At 41.2% G+C, this 16,693-nt stretch overlaps 1 protein-coding gene across 3 annotated transcripts in view; it reads right to left on the bottom strand.

Annotated features, from left to right (window-relative positions):
- The window catches only part of LOC143935891 (mucin-5B-like), a 163,805-nt gene that overhangs the window by 130,657 nt on the left and 16,455 nt on the right, over positions 1-16,693 (bottom strand). For all 3 annotated transcript variants that reach the window (XM_077460067.1, XM_077460084.1, XM_077460076.1), the window contains exons 5-7: positions 12,520-12,638; positions 11,311-11,527; positions 6,988-7,113 (exon numbers count right to left, since the gene is read on the bottom strand). In XM_077460067.1, the coding sequence (XP_077316193.1) occupies positions 6,988-7,113; positions 11,311-11,527; positions 12,520-12,638 (462 nt within the window). The remainder of the gene's footprint in view (positions 1-6,987; positions 7,114-11,310; positions 11,528-12,519; positions 12,639-16,693) is intronic.

Below are 16,693 nucleotides of genomic sequence, written 5' to 3'. Positions count from 1 at the left end.
GAAGTTTAATCAGCTTATATTTTGCCTACCTTGGTTTCCATTCCTACACCCCCAATCCCCATCAATATGGTATAAATAAAACCAGAAAGGGGAGTGCGCATGCGCGGCGCCCTGTGATGGCCGCCTGAACACAGGGCTCCGCAACGTCCCAGCCCTTCCGCTCGCCCAGCAGCTGAACGCCGCCGAATAACGCGGCGAAACGAACGGCGGAGGTTCCCACCGACACCAGGGTACTAGCGGATGCCTAAAGGGAAAGCGAGGAGAGGGCTGAACACCCGTCTCGCTGTCCTCCCCGGAGCGGCCGAAATAGCTAAGATGGCGGCGGAGCAGCCGCCTCACGAGGCCCTCACTGGAGTGACAGGCTCTTCTCCCTGGAGGGACATACTTCATGCAGAGGTATGTGGAGGGGGCCTCCCACAACAGCCCCAGAGATGTCCACAGTCCCCTGCCTCCACAATATCGCTCATCCAGCACACACTAGAAGACTTTCCTATCCTAGCTTCTGAAGGGGAACACAGATCACCACATACAGATGGTTTTTTAAATGCAGCACAGCTCATACCTCAGCCATCCCAGTCCCCTCAGTCACAGGACATGGCTGCTATGTTCTCCAAATTTGCAGAGCTACTTGATAAGGGACTAGCGCAAACGGCTTCAAGAATTACCTCTGATATTAAATCTGATCTCCACATGCTAGGCTCCCGCATTGAAAGTATTGAACTTAAGATGGATGCCACGATCGATCGAGTGAACCAGAATTCCGATCGTTTCCAGGAACTTCACGATCAACTTGAGGGGGCTTACGCCAAAATCGACGATTTGGAAAATAGATCCCGCAGACTTAATTTCCGCATCAGGGGGCTCCCTGAATCGGTAACAGACGTACAAGAAGCTGTTCATTCACTCATTAAGACCCTAATCCCTGATATCAGATCACACCGATTAGAGCTGGATCGCGCTCATAGAGCATTGGGCCCCACTCGCCAAGATGGGCTCCCACGCGATATAGTGGTTAAACCGCACTACTACAGCGTCAAGGAAGAGGTGATGAAGAGAGCTCGGTCATCACCCCAACTACAAATTCTGGGTCACCAAATTCAATTATATGCTGACATTTCTCCCTTTACTATCCAAAAAAGGCGATCACTCAAACCATTGCTGACGATCCTGACTCAGAAGAACATTAAGTACTGGTGGTTATTCCCATTCGGCTTGAAATTTGATTTTAACGGAAAACCTCACCGCTTCACCTCATTCCATGAAGGAGAACTGCTGCTCCGCAAGCTAGGCCTCCTCCAGGTGGATCCACCGTCCCCCATGCAGACTGCCTCTTCTGGGATGGCCAAACGCCCGCCACCCTCCAGCCCTCTCACCTCTCTCTGGATCTCCCCCAAACACAAGAAAGCGAAAGACGGTCTTCCTCCTTGATAAGGACATAGTCCTATTTTTGGCTCAAAAATTTTCTTTTTATATGGGACTCCATGTGGTTTTTTCATCTCTTTTTATGGAGTCTGAACCTTGTTAGGTTCTTTGGTTGCTGGACCTTCAGTTTATTGTTTTATATCGTTTTCCAACCTTTACAACGCCTCAGTGGTGTCCAAGTCATACATCACAGTTTTTAGTTATGCTTTGCTACAGGTGTTCAGTTTTTTTTGCTGATTTTGTACTGATTGTTTTTCAAAGGGTGTTGTGGGGGCTGGGACGTTCCTACTGCGCACTCTTTCCTTTCTGGGTGGGACAGTCCCTGAGGGGCCTGTTGCATCTAGTCTGGACGTCTCCTCCGTTGCGAGGATAGAAATGACAACTTCCTTCGGTGGGAGGAGCCGATATTATCCCCCACCAGGGAAAATTGTGTCTGTTTATTTTTTTTTTATTGTCTGTTTCATTTTCTTCTTTTTCCTTCTTTCTCTCCATGAAATAGCCCCTGAAGCGGTCTCTCTTTCCCTTATGGTTCCTAGGAAAGCATGGTGGTTGTCCCCGGCGTTTCGCAGTCTGCAGCTGGTAACAAGCGAGAAGGTAGGTCATTTGGGTATCCCTACCTTCTATACCTTTCTGCTCCATGGCTAACATTCCCCACCACAAACCAATATTGCGACTAGCCTCCCACAATGTGCAAGGTCTTAATTCACCAATCAACCGTAAAAAGATTTTCCAGCATTGTCACTCCCTAAAAATTGATATCCTCTTTCTTCAAGAAACACATTTCCCGATATCTTATCAACCCTCTTTCATTCACGCAAAATTCCCCAAATTTTACTTAGCTAATTCTGACAACAAAACCAAGGGAGTTGGCCTCTTCTTTTCCGGAAGGGTACAATTTTCTCTAATTTCCGAATTTAAAGACCCAGAGGGTAGATTTCTTCTTCTTAAAATTGTTATCGATGATCAAATTTACTCTCTTATTTCATATTATGCTCCCAACAAGGGGCAAGCAAAGTTTTTCCAATCCATGCTTAGCACCTTATCTCCACTAACGGAAGGAATAGTTGTTTTCGGTGGTGATTCTAATTTAGCCTTTGACTCTGGGGTGGACAAATCACGACCCCACGGAAGGGATAGGGTTCGTCCGACTAAGCAGAGCCTTAAGGTAGCCAGACAATTATATCACTATGGTCTGATCGATGCCTGGAGGGAGCTTAATCCCAAGGTTCGGGATTATACTCACTACTCTAGTCCTCACCAAACTTTTGCAAGAATTGATCATTTCTTTATCCTCCAACAACATATCCCACTAGTGAGTCGGTCTTACATCAGGGACTCTGCTTACTCGGACCATTCCATGGTCCTGCTCTCCATTCAGGGAGGCTCGATCCCTCGTTCAGAGTTTCATTGGCGCTTAAATGCCTCCATTCTCAGCAACCCTGTACATGTTACGGAAATAGAACAACATATCCAAGACTACTTCCGTCTAAATGATGTGGCAGACATTTCCCCCTCAATGCTATGGGCAGCTCATAAGGCCACCATAAGGGGAGTCCTCATCCAAATTTCTTCTAGGTTACGCAAGGCTCGTAAAACAGAAATTCACAATCTTGAAAGGGAATTTTCTTCCCTTAGCAGAAGTCATAAAGCTAACCCAACACAACTCTCGTTAAATAGGATGGAAGTAGCCCGTAACGCTTTAAATCTTGCACTTACTGCGGTGGCTGAAAAAGAACTCAGATGGGAGGGAGGTCGCCATTACCAACATAATAATAGTATTGGTACCCGTCTGGCTAAACGTCTTACCCCTAAAACCAAAATGTTTTCACTTCCCAAAATCCGAATGAAGGATGGTTCACTAACCCAGAATCCCCCTAAAATTTTGGATGCATTTCATGATTTTTATCTATCCCTCTATGGCAAGGCAGATAGTGGCTCGCATTCCGACGCCATTCATTCTTTCTTACAGTCTATTCAAATCCCCACATTGAAGGATCACCACAGGGACGATTTGGAAGCTCCAATTTCTGCAGAAGAAATAGAAGGGGTCATTAAGGACCTTAAGTCAACTTCGGCACCAGGGCCAGACGGATTCTCGGTGCCTTACTATAAACACTTCTCGCAAACCCTTGCCCCATATCTAGCACGCTTCTTTAATCACCTCAGATCTGGCTCTCCCTTGGATAAAGCCCTAAATTCAGCTTTTGTCACGGTTATTCCCAAACCTGGGAAGGACCCCAGTTGCGTTTCTAATTATAGACCCATATCTTTGATCAACAACGATCTTAAAATCTTAACTAAGCTCTTGGCGAATCGTCTCTCTAAATTCATTAGCCTTTATATACATGCTGACCAAGTGGGCTTTATCCCGGGGAGACAAGGCCCAGATCAAATAAGGAGGGCCGTGGACATAATCTCACTGATGCAGTCCCAGTGGGACGGGGGTCCTTCTCAACAGGGTTGTCTCCTATCACTGGATCTAATGAAGGCGTTTGACTCAGTTTCCTGGTCGTTCCTGTTCCCCACTCTTGAAAAGTGGGGTTTTGGACATTCTTTTTTGAACATCATCCACGCACTTTACTCGACTCCAGAGGCTCGAATAAAGATGCAGGGATATTTCTCGAACCCCTTCTCGATCCTCAGGGGCACAAGACAGGGATGCCCCTTGTCTCCATTGATTTTCGCCATGATCATTGAAACATTAGCCATATCAATTAGAGCGAACCCTGATATTAAGGGTATAAGCTGTGGACCAAAAACTCACAAGTGTGCTTTATTTGCTGATGATGTTTTACTATTCATTTCCTCTCCGACCACCTCGCTCCCTGTGATATGCAAACTCCTTAAAGATTTTGGTGATATCTCTGGGTTAAGGGTCAACTATGCCAAGTCCTTAGTGCTTAATGTCAACCTACCACCTACTCTAGTTTCTCACCTTAAACATTCTTTCCGCTTTGATTGGTCGGAATCGAACCTCCCTTATTTAGGGATATACCTTACGGCTTCCATTGACAAATTGTACTCAGCTAATTTTCCACAGACATTCCGAAAGTTGGAGGAAGATCTGGCCTTCTGGGATACCCTTAAGTTATCCTGGCTGGGAAGAGTCAATTCAGTTAAAATGACGCTTCTTCCAAGGATATTGTATCTCTTTCGGTCGTTACCTATCCCTGTCCCTAAGGACCGCATTCGTAGTTTTCAGTCTAGAATCCTGAAATTTATTTGGGGATCCAAGGGTCACAGAATCTCAAAAAATACGCTTTTCCGCCATAAAAAACAAGGGGGTCTAGGGGTCCCAAACATCCTCGCATACTATCAAGCGGCGCAGCTTTCACAATTATCTACTATTTACTTTAAAACTTCTGTGCCAGATTGGGTACACATGGAGAGACAGGCGGTTCCTAATCATACTTTAGATTACCTCCTCTGGAGCACACCTAAGTCCAGACCAGCAGTGATGGCACCTACCCTTTCCCACTCCATAGCACTTTGGGACTCTTTGAAAAATAATCATAATATCACTTCACACTGGAAACCACTCTCCCACATTTTTAGGAATCCACTCTTCCTTCCGGGGCAGGATATTAGGGCCTTCCGTTGGTGGCTAGATAAAGGTTTATATAGGATTGGCCACTTTATTTCTCCCTCTGGTCCTTTCTCTTTGAATCACTATATTAAAAAGCATCACCTGCCCGTTACTGAAAGATTCCGATTCAATCAAATTTACCATTTTCTAAAGTCGTTACGGTCTTCATCTGACCCCCCTCTTTCTATCACTGAATACGAACTTTGGTGTGGACAAGCCATGGAGCAGAAGGGAGGGATATCGGTGATCTATCGTGCTCTTGCCAGGGCGGAAGGTAAAACACTTTTCATGCGGGCATGGGAAACAGATCTACAACAACAATGGTCCTTAGAGGAGTGGCATTCGGCGTCTCTTATGGCCTCCAAAGGCTTTCTGAATGTAACTCTCATGGAAGCTAACTTGAAGGTTCTTATGAGATGGTATATGGTGCCTTTGAGACTAGCCACAATCTATCCGAATGCCTCTCCCCTTTGTTTCAGAAATTGTGGCCATATAGGCTCTATGTTACATATCTGGTGGGATTGTCCGAAAATTAGGCATACATGGAACAAGGTTTTCCAAATCATACGGAAGATCACGACCTTCCCAGTTCTTCAAACACCTCAAATAGCTTTACTCAATTTCCCCTTGCATGGGGTCCCGAAATTAACTCAACAACTCATTAGATTTATTCTGGTCGGAACTAAAATCACGATTGCCAGGGCTTGGAAAAACACGTCGGTTTCCCTGAGAATGGTCAAAAGGAAAATTTCTTGGATCATGGTACAAGAAAAAACAGTAAGCATATTCCTAGATACGGTGGACAAACATACAGCGATATGGGATCCTTGGATAAATTATACCTCCAAGTGTCTATCTTGACCAGGGACTACAGGTTGCTGTAGGGAGAGAGAGACCCGCTTCCCTTTTTTTTTTTTTTTTACTATCTTTTTCCTGTCTCCTTTTCTTTTCCTTTCTTTTATTCTTCTCTTTCTCTTTTCTTTCTTTTGGTTATATTTTACCTATGATTTAGTGCCTCTTATCAGGACTAGTATACGTACATCAAGAGGTTTAAACCCTCAATAAGATCATAAACCGCTAGCTTCAGTTATGTTTCTTGATTTTTATTATCATATCTGGTTCACTGGGATTAGTTATCTTTAGATTATTTTTATTCATTGTCCTCAATTTCGGAGCATTTATTTTCCGATTCTTCTTTTACAGTAGGAGGTTTCATGGAACCCAGAGCCTGGGTTGGGTGGGGTCTCGGGGGTCCCGACACAGCAGTGTTCCCATTTGGGGTGTTGGATCCACGAGACTCGTTCTTAAATTTCATTTATGGGTTCTCTGGAACCATGGGCTCTAATGCTAGGAAAATGTTGCTATGGAAAAACTCTGTGTCTATTCCAAGTTTTGCCTGATTCTTAACAGATATTTTTTATTGCTCTGTCTCGATCAATCACTATCAGGGTTTATTTTCTGTCGATTCGGTTCTCTTTTGACTGTTTTAATACAAGAGTGCACTGTATTAAATTATAAGTTGTTATTGTTTTTAAAACTTTCAATAAAAATCTATTGAAATAAAACCAGAAAGGTTTTATTTATACCTGTCTATCGGATTTCATTAAATACCTTTCAGTGACGTTATTCTTGGGTACCTGTGCTTCTCCACGCTTGCAGGCAGATATTGGCTGGTGGGAAGGCCTGACAAGGTGCTCCTTACAAGAACCCAAGATCTGATGCAAGCTATGGGCTGGGAAGAGTTGTGCAAATATCAAAATGCCTAGATCAGTGAATGTCGGTTTCAAGGAGTAGGTGATCCTAAGCAGGATGAATTTTCATGCAAACTGTCCCATGTATGTTTTTGTTAATTGCTTTCCCTTTAGTTAAACAAGAAATCAATATCCAATAGGTAATAATAAAAACTGTGAAAAATACTCAAAAAACACATTACACATGACATTATTATGTGTTTGGTATATTAGCCTTGTGTAACTCACCCTCAGGACAGAAGCAGTCGTCTATGTAATGCTCCAAACACACGTGGTTTGAGTCAAGGTTGGAGCAAGTATTCATACAGGGTGAGGAACTCTCTTGATAAATCATATTATTAGGACATTCGATGGCTATAAGATAGAAAAAATATCATATTGTGATATTGTACATCTGAAAACAATACAATATAAATATCCTGATAAAGTCATACTTTATAGAGCTATTTTTTTCTAATGGTGTTAGCAACTTGTTGAGAGCATATGAATCTCTCAATTTTTAAATCTGGCAGGTTTTCTTACCATCGTGATTTTACAGCTAACAAATATTTCTAAACACTAACCTTTATATATAACTTCTATGATTATATATGGTCAATGATATCACCCAGTACCCCCAGCTTATTGGTTTACAAACAGCAGCCATCCATGGGTCTGTCTTTTTGCAGAGGATTTTATAGTGGCATGGAAACATCATTGGCGCCGTGTCATTGTGATTCATGAAGATATACATTGCTGGATGATGAGGTTTACATTGGGTTTACATTGAAGTATTTTTTATTTTAAATAAAGGGCTTTGTTATAATGTTTGTTTTTTACTTTTTTTCTTGGGATTCTGATAAGTCCTCCTTTGAAAACACTCACATCCTCTAGTGGTATTGGAGGTTTTGATGAGGCCCTTTTTACCTCATTATTGGAATGAGCTGGATTGCAGGGACAGGGGGCTTTGCTGCCACCCATGTAATGTACCCTCCCTATTCTGAAGGCATTTGGCCTAGCATGGTTTGGAGGAGAGGGTGGATGTATGCTTGCTGCCCTCCCGCACTGCATGCCTGGGACCCCACTCAGTTTTTTTTTTGTTTTTTTTACTTGTTTTATTTAATGAAATACACTTGGAAATACTATGGTATTTCCTCTATAGTTCATTCCAGGCCTTTGGCTAGGAAAGGGATGGTAGTGATCATGAGGCCCCTCTTCCTGAACCTCATTCCCACATCTGATGCCCCAAAAGTATGCAAGGGTTTACAGATGGGAGTTATTGAAATCTGGGAACCCATTTTATGATAAGAGGGCTACTAGATAGTTTCCCCCCCAAGGGAATGATTATGGGGTAAAGTACCACTTCAAGCTCATTCCCAGAAATAGTTGAACTCAAATAAAGAGACCCACACCTCAGACAAAGTAATTTAATGACGAGGTCCCCCCATCCTCCAAGAAAAAACCCAAAACAATGTCCCTCAATATATATATCCAGGTTCAATTATGTCATCCAGTGAAGTAAATCTCTGGCATTCACAAATGACCTGCCATCTGATGTTGTTGTGCCAACACCTGATAATGCCATTCTACTGCACTATCACTGCAAAATGGCAGATTCTGTTTGTAAACAAATGGTCTGGGGATGATGATATTTGGTCAATGATATCACCCAATATCTCCATTTGATGTGTTTCCAAACAGAAGCAAGCTGGGGATCTTTTATTTAGCAGCAGCAGTACTACCACTGATAAATAACAGATCCCCAGGAGGTTTGTTAACAAGCAGCAACCAAGGGTTCATGGCGGCTAAATTTGGCCAGTTTATTTAGTGGTCCACCAAACTGTGAACAGAGTGGGTTTCGAAGTTCATGTTTATATATATATATACATATATATAGATATATAGATATATATAGATATAGATATAGATATATATATATATAGATATAGATATATATATATATATATATATATATATATATATATATATATATATATATATATATATATATATACATATATATATATATATATATATATATATATATATATATATATATATAGATATAGATATAGATATAACCCAAATATAACCCCCCTCCCCCATGTGTAGATATTCCTCACCACCTAGTGGTCCTTATTTAATAAAATATGAAGCTAGGTTGAGTAAAGTGAAATCAACCTGTATTTAGGCATGGACAGGTCAGGAAAAACAAAAAATATTTTCTCTAGTATTTATACTCTTTTTGACAACATACCATCCTGGTATGTTATCAAAATCACAAAATTATGGAAGGTCAGTCAATTCCGTTGAGCTCACAAGGTTGGATAAAGCTGCTTTTATGAAACAGAGTGCCACTTAAGCCTCGTACACGTGATCAGATTTTTTGATGGGAATTGTGTGATGACAGGCTGTTGGTGTAAAACCCAAGTGTTCATATGCTCCATTGAACAATTATTGTTTGATTTTCTGTGGACAAATGTTGGATAGCAGGTCATAAAAATTTTTGCGGACAAATATCGGATTTTCCGAGCGTGTGTAAACAAATACTTTGGACAAAAGTATAATATACAAACACGCATGCTCAGAAGCAAGGACGAGCCAGAAGCGGTCAGTCTCGTAAACTAGCGTTCGTAATGGAGAATTAACATTCGTGATGTGGCAAATTATGAAACCTCGAAATGCATCGCACATTCTCTTCTTCTTTAATGGGATAACAATGAAGCTGCTTTGCTGGTGATACTGATGGAGTTATTTCAAACACATTTTCAAAGACTTTTTTTTTAGTGATATCAAGAAAAATATTATGCTTCTTTTTTTTTTTTTTTTTTGGGTAAGTTACCACAAAACCATTATCCCGTAGTTTTAAAGATCAAAGATACAACTATGTTGGTGTACCTTGTCAATTTTACATTGTATTGTTTTAAATGTACTGTAACTGCCTACTCCCAAACTGTCATTTGAAGTAAAACATATAGCCAAGTATTAAGCCCTGTACACACGGTCAGACTTTCTGATGGAAAATGTGCGATTGGATCGTGTTTTTGGAAAATCCGATTGTGTCTGGGCTCCATCTGACTTTTTTCCGTCGGAATTCCGACACACAAAGTTTGAGAGCTGGATCTAAAATTTTCAGACAACAAAATACGATTGTTTAAATTATGATCGTGTGTAGACAATTCCGACGGACAAAGTGCCACGTATGCTCAGAATAAATTATGAGACAAAACCTATTAGCTACTGGCCTGTTTATAGTCCCGTCGTACATGTTTTACATCGCGTTCAGAATGATTGAATTTTCCGTCAACTTTGTGCGACCGTGTAAGCTAGACAAGTTTGGGCCAAAATCCGTCGGAAAAAATCCAACTGATTTTGTCATCGGAAAGTCCGACCGTTATTCTACATAATTTTTTTATTGTGCATCGAAAAATATAGAAAATATACCAAATCAAATCATTATTATTCAACCAAAAAATAAAATAAAAGTCTTATGCATGTGTCCTGCTTCTTCTGCAGGGGGTCAACAATGCCAAGAGTTGGTGAAAGCAGGGGTCCATCATCCAGAGATAATTCTGAAAACCATCTGGATTATTCTCCTGGAGCTCCCGCAGCAATGGCATATGACATAATTTGTCACCATTAATAAAGCAATCAATTTTTGGTCCAAGAACTCCTCCTCCTCCTGTTTGTGGACTGGACTTGGGTCAAAGCAATAACTCCAAGTCCTCTGATTCCACTGGCCTGACGAACGGCTGTTCAGAAATTAACTGAAAAGCGCAAAATGAAAAGTGAAAACTGAAAAGCACGAAATGAAAAGCGTGAAATGAAAAGTGCAAATCAACACTCACCAAACTTCTACTAACACAAAATTAGCAGAAGGAGCCAAAGGGTGGCTCTAAAGAGCTGAAAAAAGATGTAGTACGTCAGTATGTTTGTGTTTGTTGGCCAACAATTCCTTGCTGTTTGTATGCAAGACGTGCGCGCCTTTGAACAAAAGTCAGAGGTTTTGTCTGCGAAAAATCTGATCATGTGTACAAGGCTTAACAGAGTGCCACTGACTAGGGACCTTGAGTCAGCCAATAGGACCAATAGTCACCAGGTCCAAATAATTTTGAATTAATTCATATTGTGATCAAGTAGAACAGCAAATGTGTTCTGTTCCTGAGCTCTAGAACTTCATCTTTATCAGGGCTAAACAGATGTAAAATATTATAAAATTCATAAGTTGTTAATGCCTAATGTCCATATCACTATGCATTAATATGTTAAGCCAGTATTACCATAATTGAAAACACAGTTCTTTTCAATTTTTCTTTGTATAGAGAGCAGAAACCTGGCAGTCTGACAGCCCTCTATACACAGAGCAAGTGGTTCTTTAGAGTTTTTGTTGTGTTCATTGCGGATCTTTGAGAAGGAATTACTTCACAGTACCCGCAGGTAGAGAGGTCAATGGTGGCCTTTGTTTTTATCGTTATTTTAGTGTCTGCTAAAACTGTGAAAGTAACTTGCTATGCTTAGACTGTGAACATGCTCTATTGTGCACTTTAAGTAATTCAGGAAAAGCATACTTACGACAGAAGCTGTCAGTCCTCCAGTTTCCTGGGTGACCTCCAGCATGGGAACACTGCCTGGAAAATTCACTGATAGTGCTACACAGGCAGATTGTAGTCGGGGATTGGCCGCAGGAGCACATGTCCAGCATACAGGCATTAATATAAGCTTCCACATTAAGAAAATCTCTACAGTTATCAAATGCAGCATCTCCCAGGCGGTTTTCACACAACAAGCGCTAAGGAAAAATGCAACGTTAAAATAAAAATAATTAATATATCAACAAATACAATTCTACATGTACTTATTCAGGGTTAGAAAGTATTAACTGAAACATAATTGATTGCACAGTTGACACCTTTTCATGATGCTTGCCATCCCCTCTCACAATATATTTGAGAATATGTATTTATTAATGTGATGATGGTGAAGAGATAAATGGAAATCAATTTTGTACATTTACTTTTGAGATGAACACTTATATTTCTGCCCACTCTTATCGATTCTATTATCTATTGAAATTTGACATCAAGGAAATCATTGAAAATAGCTGTTATGAGGTTCTCATACAAATTATGTGATGGTGATGTAATCTTTTGCTGGGCTTTATACAAAGGAACTGGGAAAGTGAGACATTTTAATAGTGAAAAAATAAAGATGCCAGCATTTGAGAGATTAAGGTTTCTTTGTTTACATTCAACTCTAACTTGATTTTGGATATAACAGAGAAGGGTTAGAATGTTGAGGTGATTTCCTTCATTCCGTATCAGGACAGGAAGCCATGGGGCCAGTCTGTCTATCAGAAAAACAGACAGAAAGAAAAACAACTACTGTCCATGCTTTCCTTTCCTATAATCAACCCTACTTCCTATTTATTAAAGGGGTGCTATGGGGATAGGAAGTGAGGGACAAATCTCCCCAGTGGAGTCAGAGATAGTTAAAAAAAATAACAGCAATTGTGACACTGTCACGCTGTCCAAAAATAAAGAAAAATGTGTCTACACAAAATCCTACCTTTCGCCAGTGTTAAATTTCAAGAATCTTTTATCTGTGTAGTTATTGGCTACACATTGTTCCCCATCATCAATTGATGTACAGTCATCTAACAAGAAAACACTGATACCAGCAAAGTCTCCTGTCATGGAAATCCAACCCTCTACACATATATCAATATACCTTTACTAATCAAATTCTAGAGATGTTGTCTGGTGATATGATACTGTTACTTACATATTGAGAGCAACTGGATGTATCTATTATTGCTTTAGTCTCATCTAGATCAGTACATGTTTCTTTAGGATCATAGATGTTTTGTAGATTTCCAAATTGTATCGGACTGAGTTTCCTGCCTGTGGTTAAAAAAAACAAATAAAGATTAGTAATTCCAACATTAAATCCCAACTCTGTGCTTACTCCTCCTGACTTCCTGAATACCCCTCCATTTATTTTATGCTTTAGTGTTTTGTTTTTTATATAACTACCAATTTAAGATTCTCTCCTGTCATGCAGGGTCCTCATTGTTTTGTTTTGTTTTTCCCGATTATAAGTGGTCCTCCATGATGCAAAGTGCAGTACTGACATGATGAAGTAAACACTGCTCTCTGCATCATTACTTTGTGAGTGCAAGGTGCTACGAAGTTGCCTCCTCAGAGAGCAGGTACACAATGTTCTGCTCTCACGGAATGTCCCCAGTCTTCTAGATTGTATAAATCCACCAGAGGCAAATCTTGTAATATCCCTAGAATTGAGCACATTGCAAATTCTGTGTATAGATGTATGCATATCTAATCTCTAACTGCTGGTTAGCACATCAATAGATTGAGTAAACTTTGATGTCAACCACATGTCAGGGCTGGTGCTGGAAATGTTGGCATATAATGGTAAGCGTATTCACTAACACAGTTTAAAGAGGATGTGAGGTGGATTAACAAAGGACTTTTTCATTCTAAACTGTGTAGCTTTAACTGAGCTGTTTTATATGTTTTGCAAAATCAAAGTGTATGTATAGCTAAACCTTTATTGTAGCTTTGGATAGAGTAGGCAAGGGTTACAGCCCAGATGAGGCTTTTTTCTTTTTTTGCTGTCTGTGTACCATTGGGAAAATGTCTTTTCACTTTCCCTGAGACACGACAGGAAGTTTGTGGGAATCTTGCAACATGGAGGTAATCTCCCTTTTATGATGGCTATATAAACTTCAATAAAAAATTGATTTATTTTCTGATTACTTCCTTCCAATAAGGATAATCGATATATAGTTCAAAATCCATTTGATTGGTATACAACACACGGGGACATGGATTTCAATCTATAGCTAAAATATTATCGTAACTCTGTTTTCACTATGATATCTCCTAATGTGATCAATCACAAAATGATTGCATGAGCAGGTGCATGCATGAAATGGACACCTGATCACATAGCTCTATCAAGGCTCAGTTCGTCCGGTGCTCCCAGAGCAGGTAACTCAGATCTCCAACTTCTGAGATCTTGCATTGAGACCATTGAAATTAGAGTGGACGCCACAATAGATCAGGTCCAAGACTTGCATAACCAGTTAGTGGGGGCCATAGGGAGGAGCGGGGCTACCAAACCTTCTCTGGTATCATCAAGCAGCCCAGATATCCCAATTCTCCATTATTTATTCCAAAATATCACACCCTGACTGGGTACACATGGAAAGGCAAGCAATACCCCACTACACTTTGGACTATCTTCTCTGGTGCCCTGCCAAATCTAGACCTGCTATCATGGCCCCCACATTATCTCACTCCTTAGTACTATGGGATTCCCTCAAAAATAACTCACACCTGATCTACTACTGGCACCCATTATCTCAATTTTTTTGAAACCCTCTGTTCCCCCAATATGAACATCAAAGCATTCCATTGGGGGCAAGACAAAAGGTTCTATAGGATAGGACATTTTGTCAACCCTGTGGGACCTCTCACTCTGGCCCACTGCATTGGTAAGTTCCAATTCCAAATGCCAAGGTCAGAAAGGTTTAGGCCGCGTACACACGCGCGGACTGTTGGCCCAACTTTGTCCGTCCAACAGTTTGAGCGAACAGTCCGCTCAAACTTAGCATGGACGGACATGGCCACACACGACGGACGAACAGTTTGCTGAAACCGTGCGCGATGACGTGAACGGCACGTACGACGGGACGAAAAATACGACGTCCTATACACTGCAATGCAACCTTCCGACGTGGAAATCCTTTCTGAGCATGCGCGAAACTTAGTTGGCCGAACAAGCCTACACACGAGCGAACAGTCCGCTGAAACCTTGTTTCAGCGGACAGTTTTTCGGAATTTCCGTAAGACCTTGTTCGGCCAACTGTCCGCTGAAACTGTCCGCTGAAGCCCCACACACGAGCGGACTGTCCGCCCAAACACTGTTCAGCGGACAAGGTTGGGCGAACAGTCCGCGCGTGTGTACGCGGCCTTAGATTCCACCAAATTTCTAATTTAATAATTCCTTATGGTCCTCTAAACCCAACCCACTCTCTATCACGGCTTATGAAATGGGGTACGGTCAAGCCATGGATCGGGGGGGGGGGGGATAACAGTGATATACTAATCACTTGCTAGGGCTGAGACCAAATCTCTCTTTATGAGAGAATGGGAGAAAGACCTGGGACATCACTGGAGCTTTGCGGAGTGCCATAGCACTTTGGCTTCACCCTCCAATGGCATTTTGAACATAGCACTAACCGAAGCTAACTTAAAAGTCTTAATGAGGTGGTATATTTTTCCCTTTAAAAATTGCCAAAATTTACCCGAGTGCGTCTCCTTTGTGTTTTAGAAATTGCGGGCACATGGGATTGATGATACATGTGTGTGATAGTGTCAGTCTTTCACACAAATTACAGGCATACCCATTCAAAAGACTCCTCAATTTGCTCTTCCAAACTCTCCTAACTCCAGGGCCCAGAAATTGGCCCAAAGCCTTATTATTTTTATTCTCCTTGGGATCAAGCTGACAATTGCTCGAGCTTGCAAACAACCTACTGTTTCCTTCTCTTGGTCAAAAGGAAAATCTCAAGGATTATGGCCCAGGAGAAAACAGTTAGCATCCTCTTGCACACGATTGACAAACATGATGCCATCTGGGAGCCTTGGACCTGATACATATCTCTGACACCTACCACCTCTCCTCAACCTGGGTCCGTGTAGATGAGCAAGTATCACACTGTCATCAGGTACTTCTTTCTTTTTTTTTGTTTCTCTCTCTTTCTCTCATCCCTCAAATCTTTCTTCTATCTTTTTCCTTTTTCTCTAACTGCTTTTCCCTGATATCCTATAGGTACAGTCACAGGACTATACCATTGGGACACGATTTTGCCTCTCTCCCAAACTGTGATGGGGAGGCATATATAGCCCACTATGAAAGTAGATCTGTTGACACCTGGATCTTCATCTTGATACTTTCTGGTTAGCAGACATCCACATGTATGAATCCCTTTGGCTCATAACAGTTCATACAGGTGTCTAGGCATTGCAGTCATACAATGCATTTCAACATTACTTTTTTTTCCTTTTTGAGTGTCTATGCCAGGGATATGCAATTAGTGGACCTCCAGCTGTTGCAAAACTACAAGTCCCATCATGCCTCTGCCCCTGGGTATCATGCTTGTGGCTGTCAGAGTTTTGCTATGCCTCATGGGACTTGTAGTTCTGCTAAAGCTGGAGGTCCGCTAATTGTATATCCCTGGTCTATGCACTCACAGCTATATGTCATGACAAGTCTTTTGTAAGCTATCGATTTCAGGTTTTATGAGCTGTCTTAAGGATGACCATCCACACTTCTACCCTCTATCTCTGATTTGGTCTTTCCTAGTCTATCCTACATCGGTTGCCCATCAAACCTTTAACGATCATCTAGCAATCTATGTCTGAGAGGAGCTACCCCTCACTTCCTGACACAGTTAGATCCCTTGAGGGGTGTCGGGAGTGAGGAGTCCTCTCCTCATTTAGGAGCTAGCAGATGTCATAGAAGCCCCATGGGAGTGAGGAGTCCTCTCCTCCTTTAAAAGCTAGCAGATGTCATAGAAGCCCCATTGAGGGTACATAAGACCTCATTGTTTTCTTAAAGCATTGAGTCATAACATGTATTTTTACACCTGATGTAAAGAAACCGCTTTACCTGTACCTTTGTTACAAGGTTCTTGCTGAAACTTCAATACAAACTATTGAAAGTAAAAAAATGATTAACAAAGTATCTCAGTCGTATCGATTGATAATAATTCACCCCGGATGATTGACTCAGTTTGATCGAATCCAATTGAAATTACGTTTAAATTAATCTAAGGGAAAGTTATCTCTATTCAAATGTTTGCAATTTAGATAGTTTTGATTGAATTACACATTGATGTGATATAATAATCAAAGCCTGTGTGGCCACC

This window comes from Lithobates pipiens, unplaced genomic scaffold (assembly GCF_037356315.1).
Source record: "Lithobates pipiens isolate NorthernLeopardFrog02 unplaced genomic scaffold, aLitPip1_a1.2 Scaffold_10, whole genome shotgun sequence".
Taxonomy (NCBI): domain Eukaryota; kingdom Metazoa; phylum Chordata; class Amphibia; order Anura; family Ranidae; genus Lithobates; species Lithobates pipiens.
Note: the sequence above shows the minus strand (reverse complement) of the source record. Positions and strands in the feature narration are given on the sequence as shown.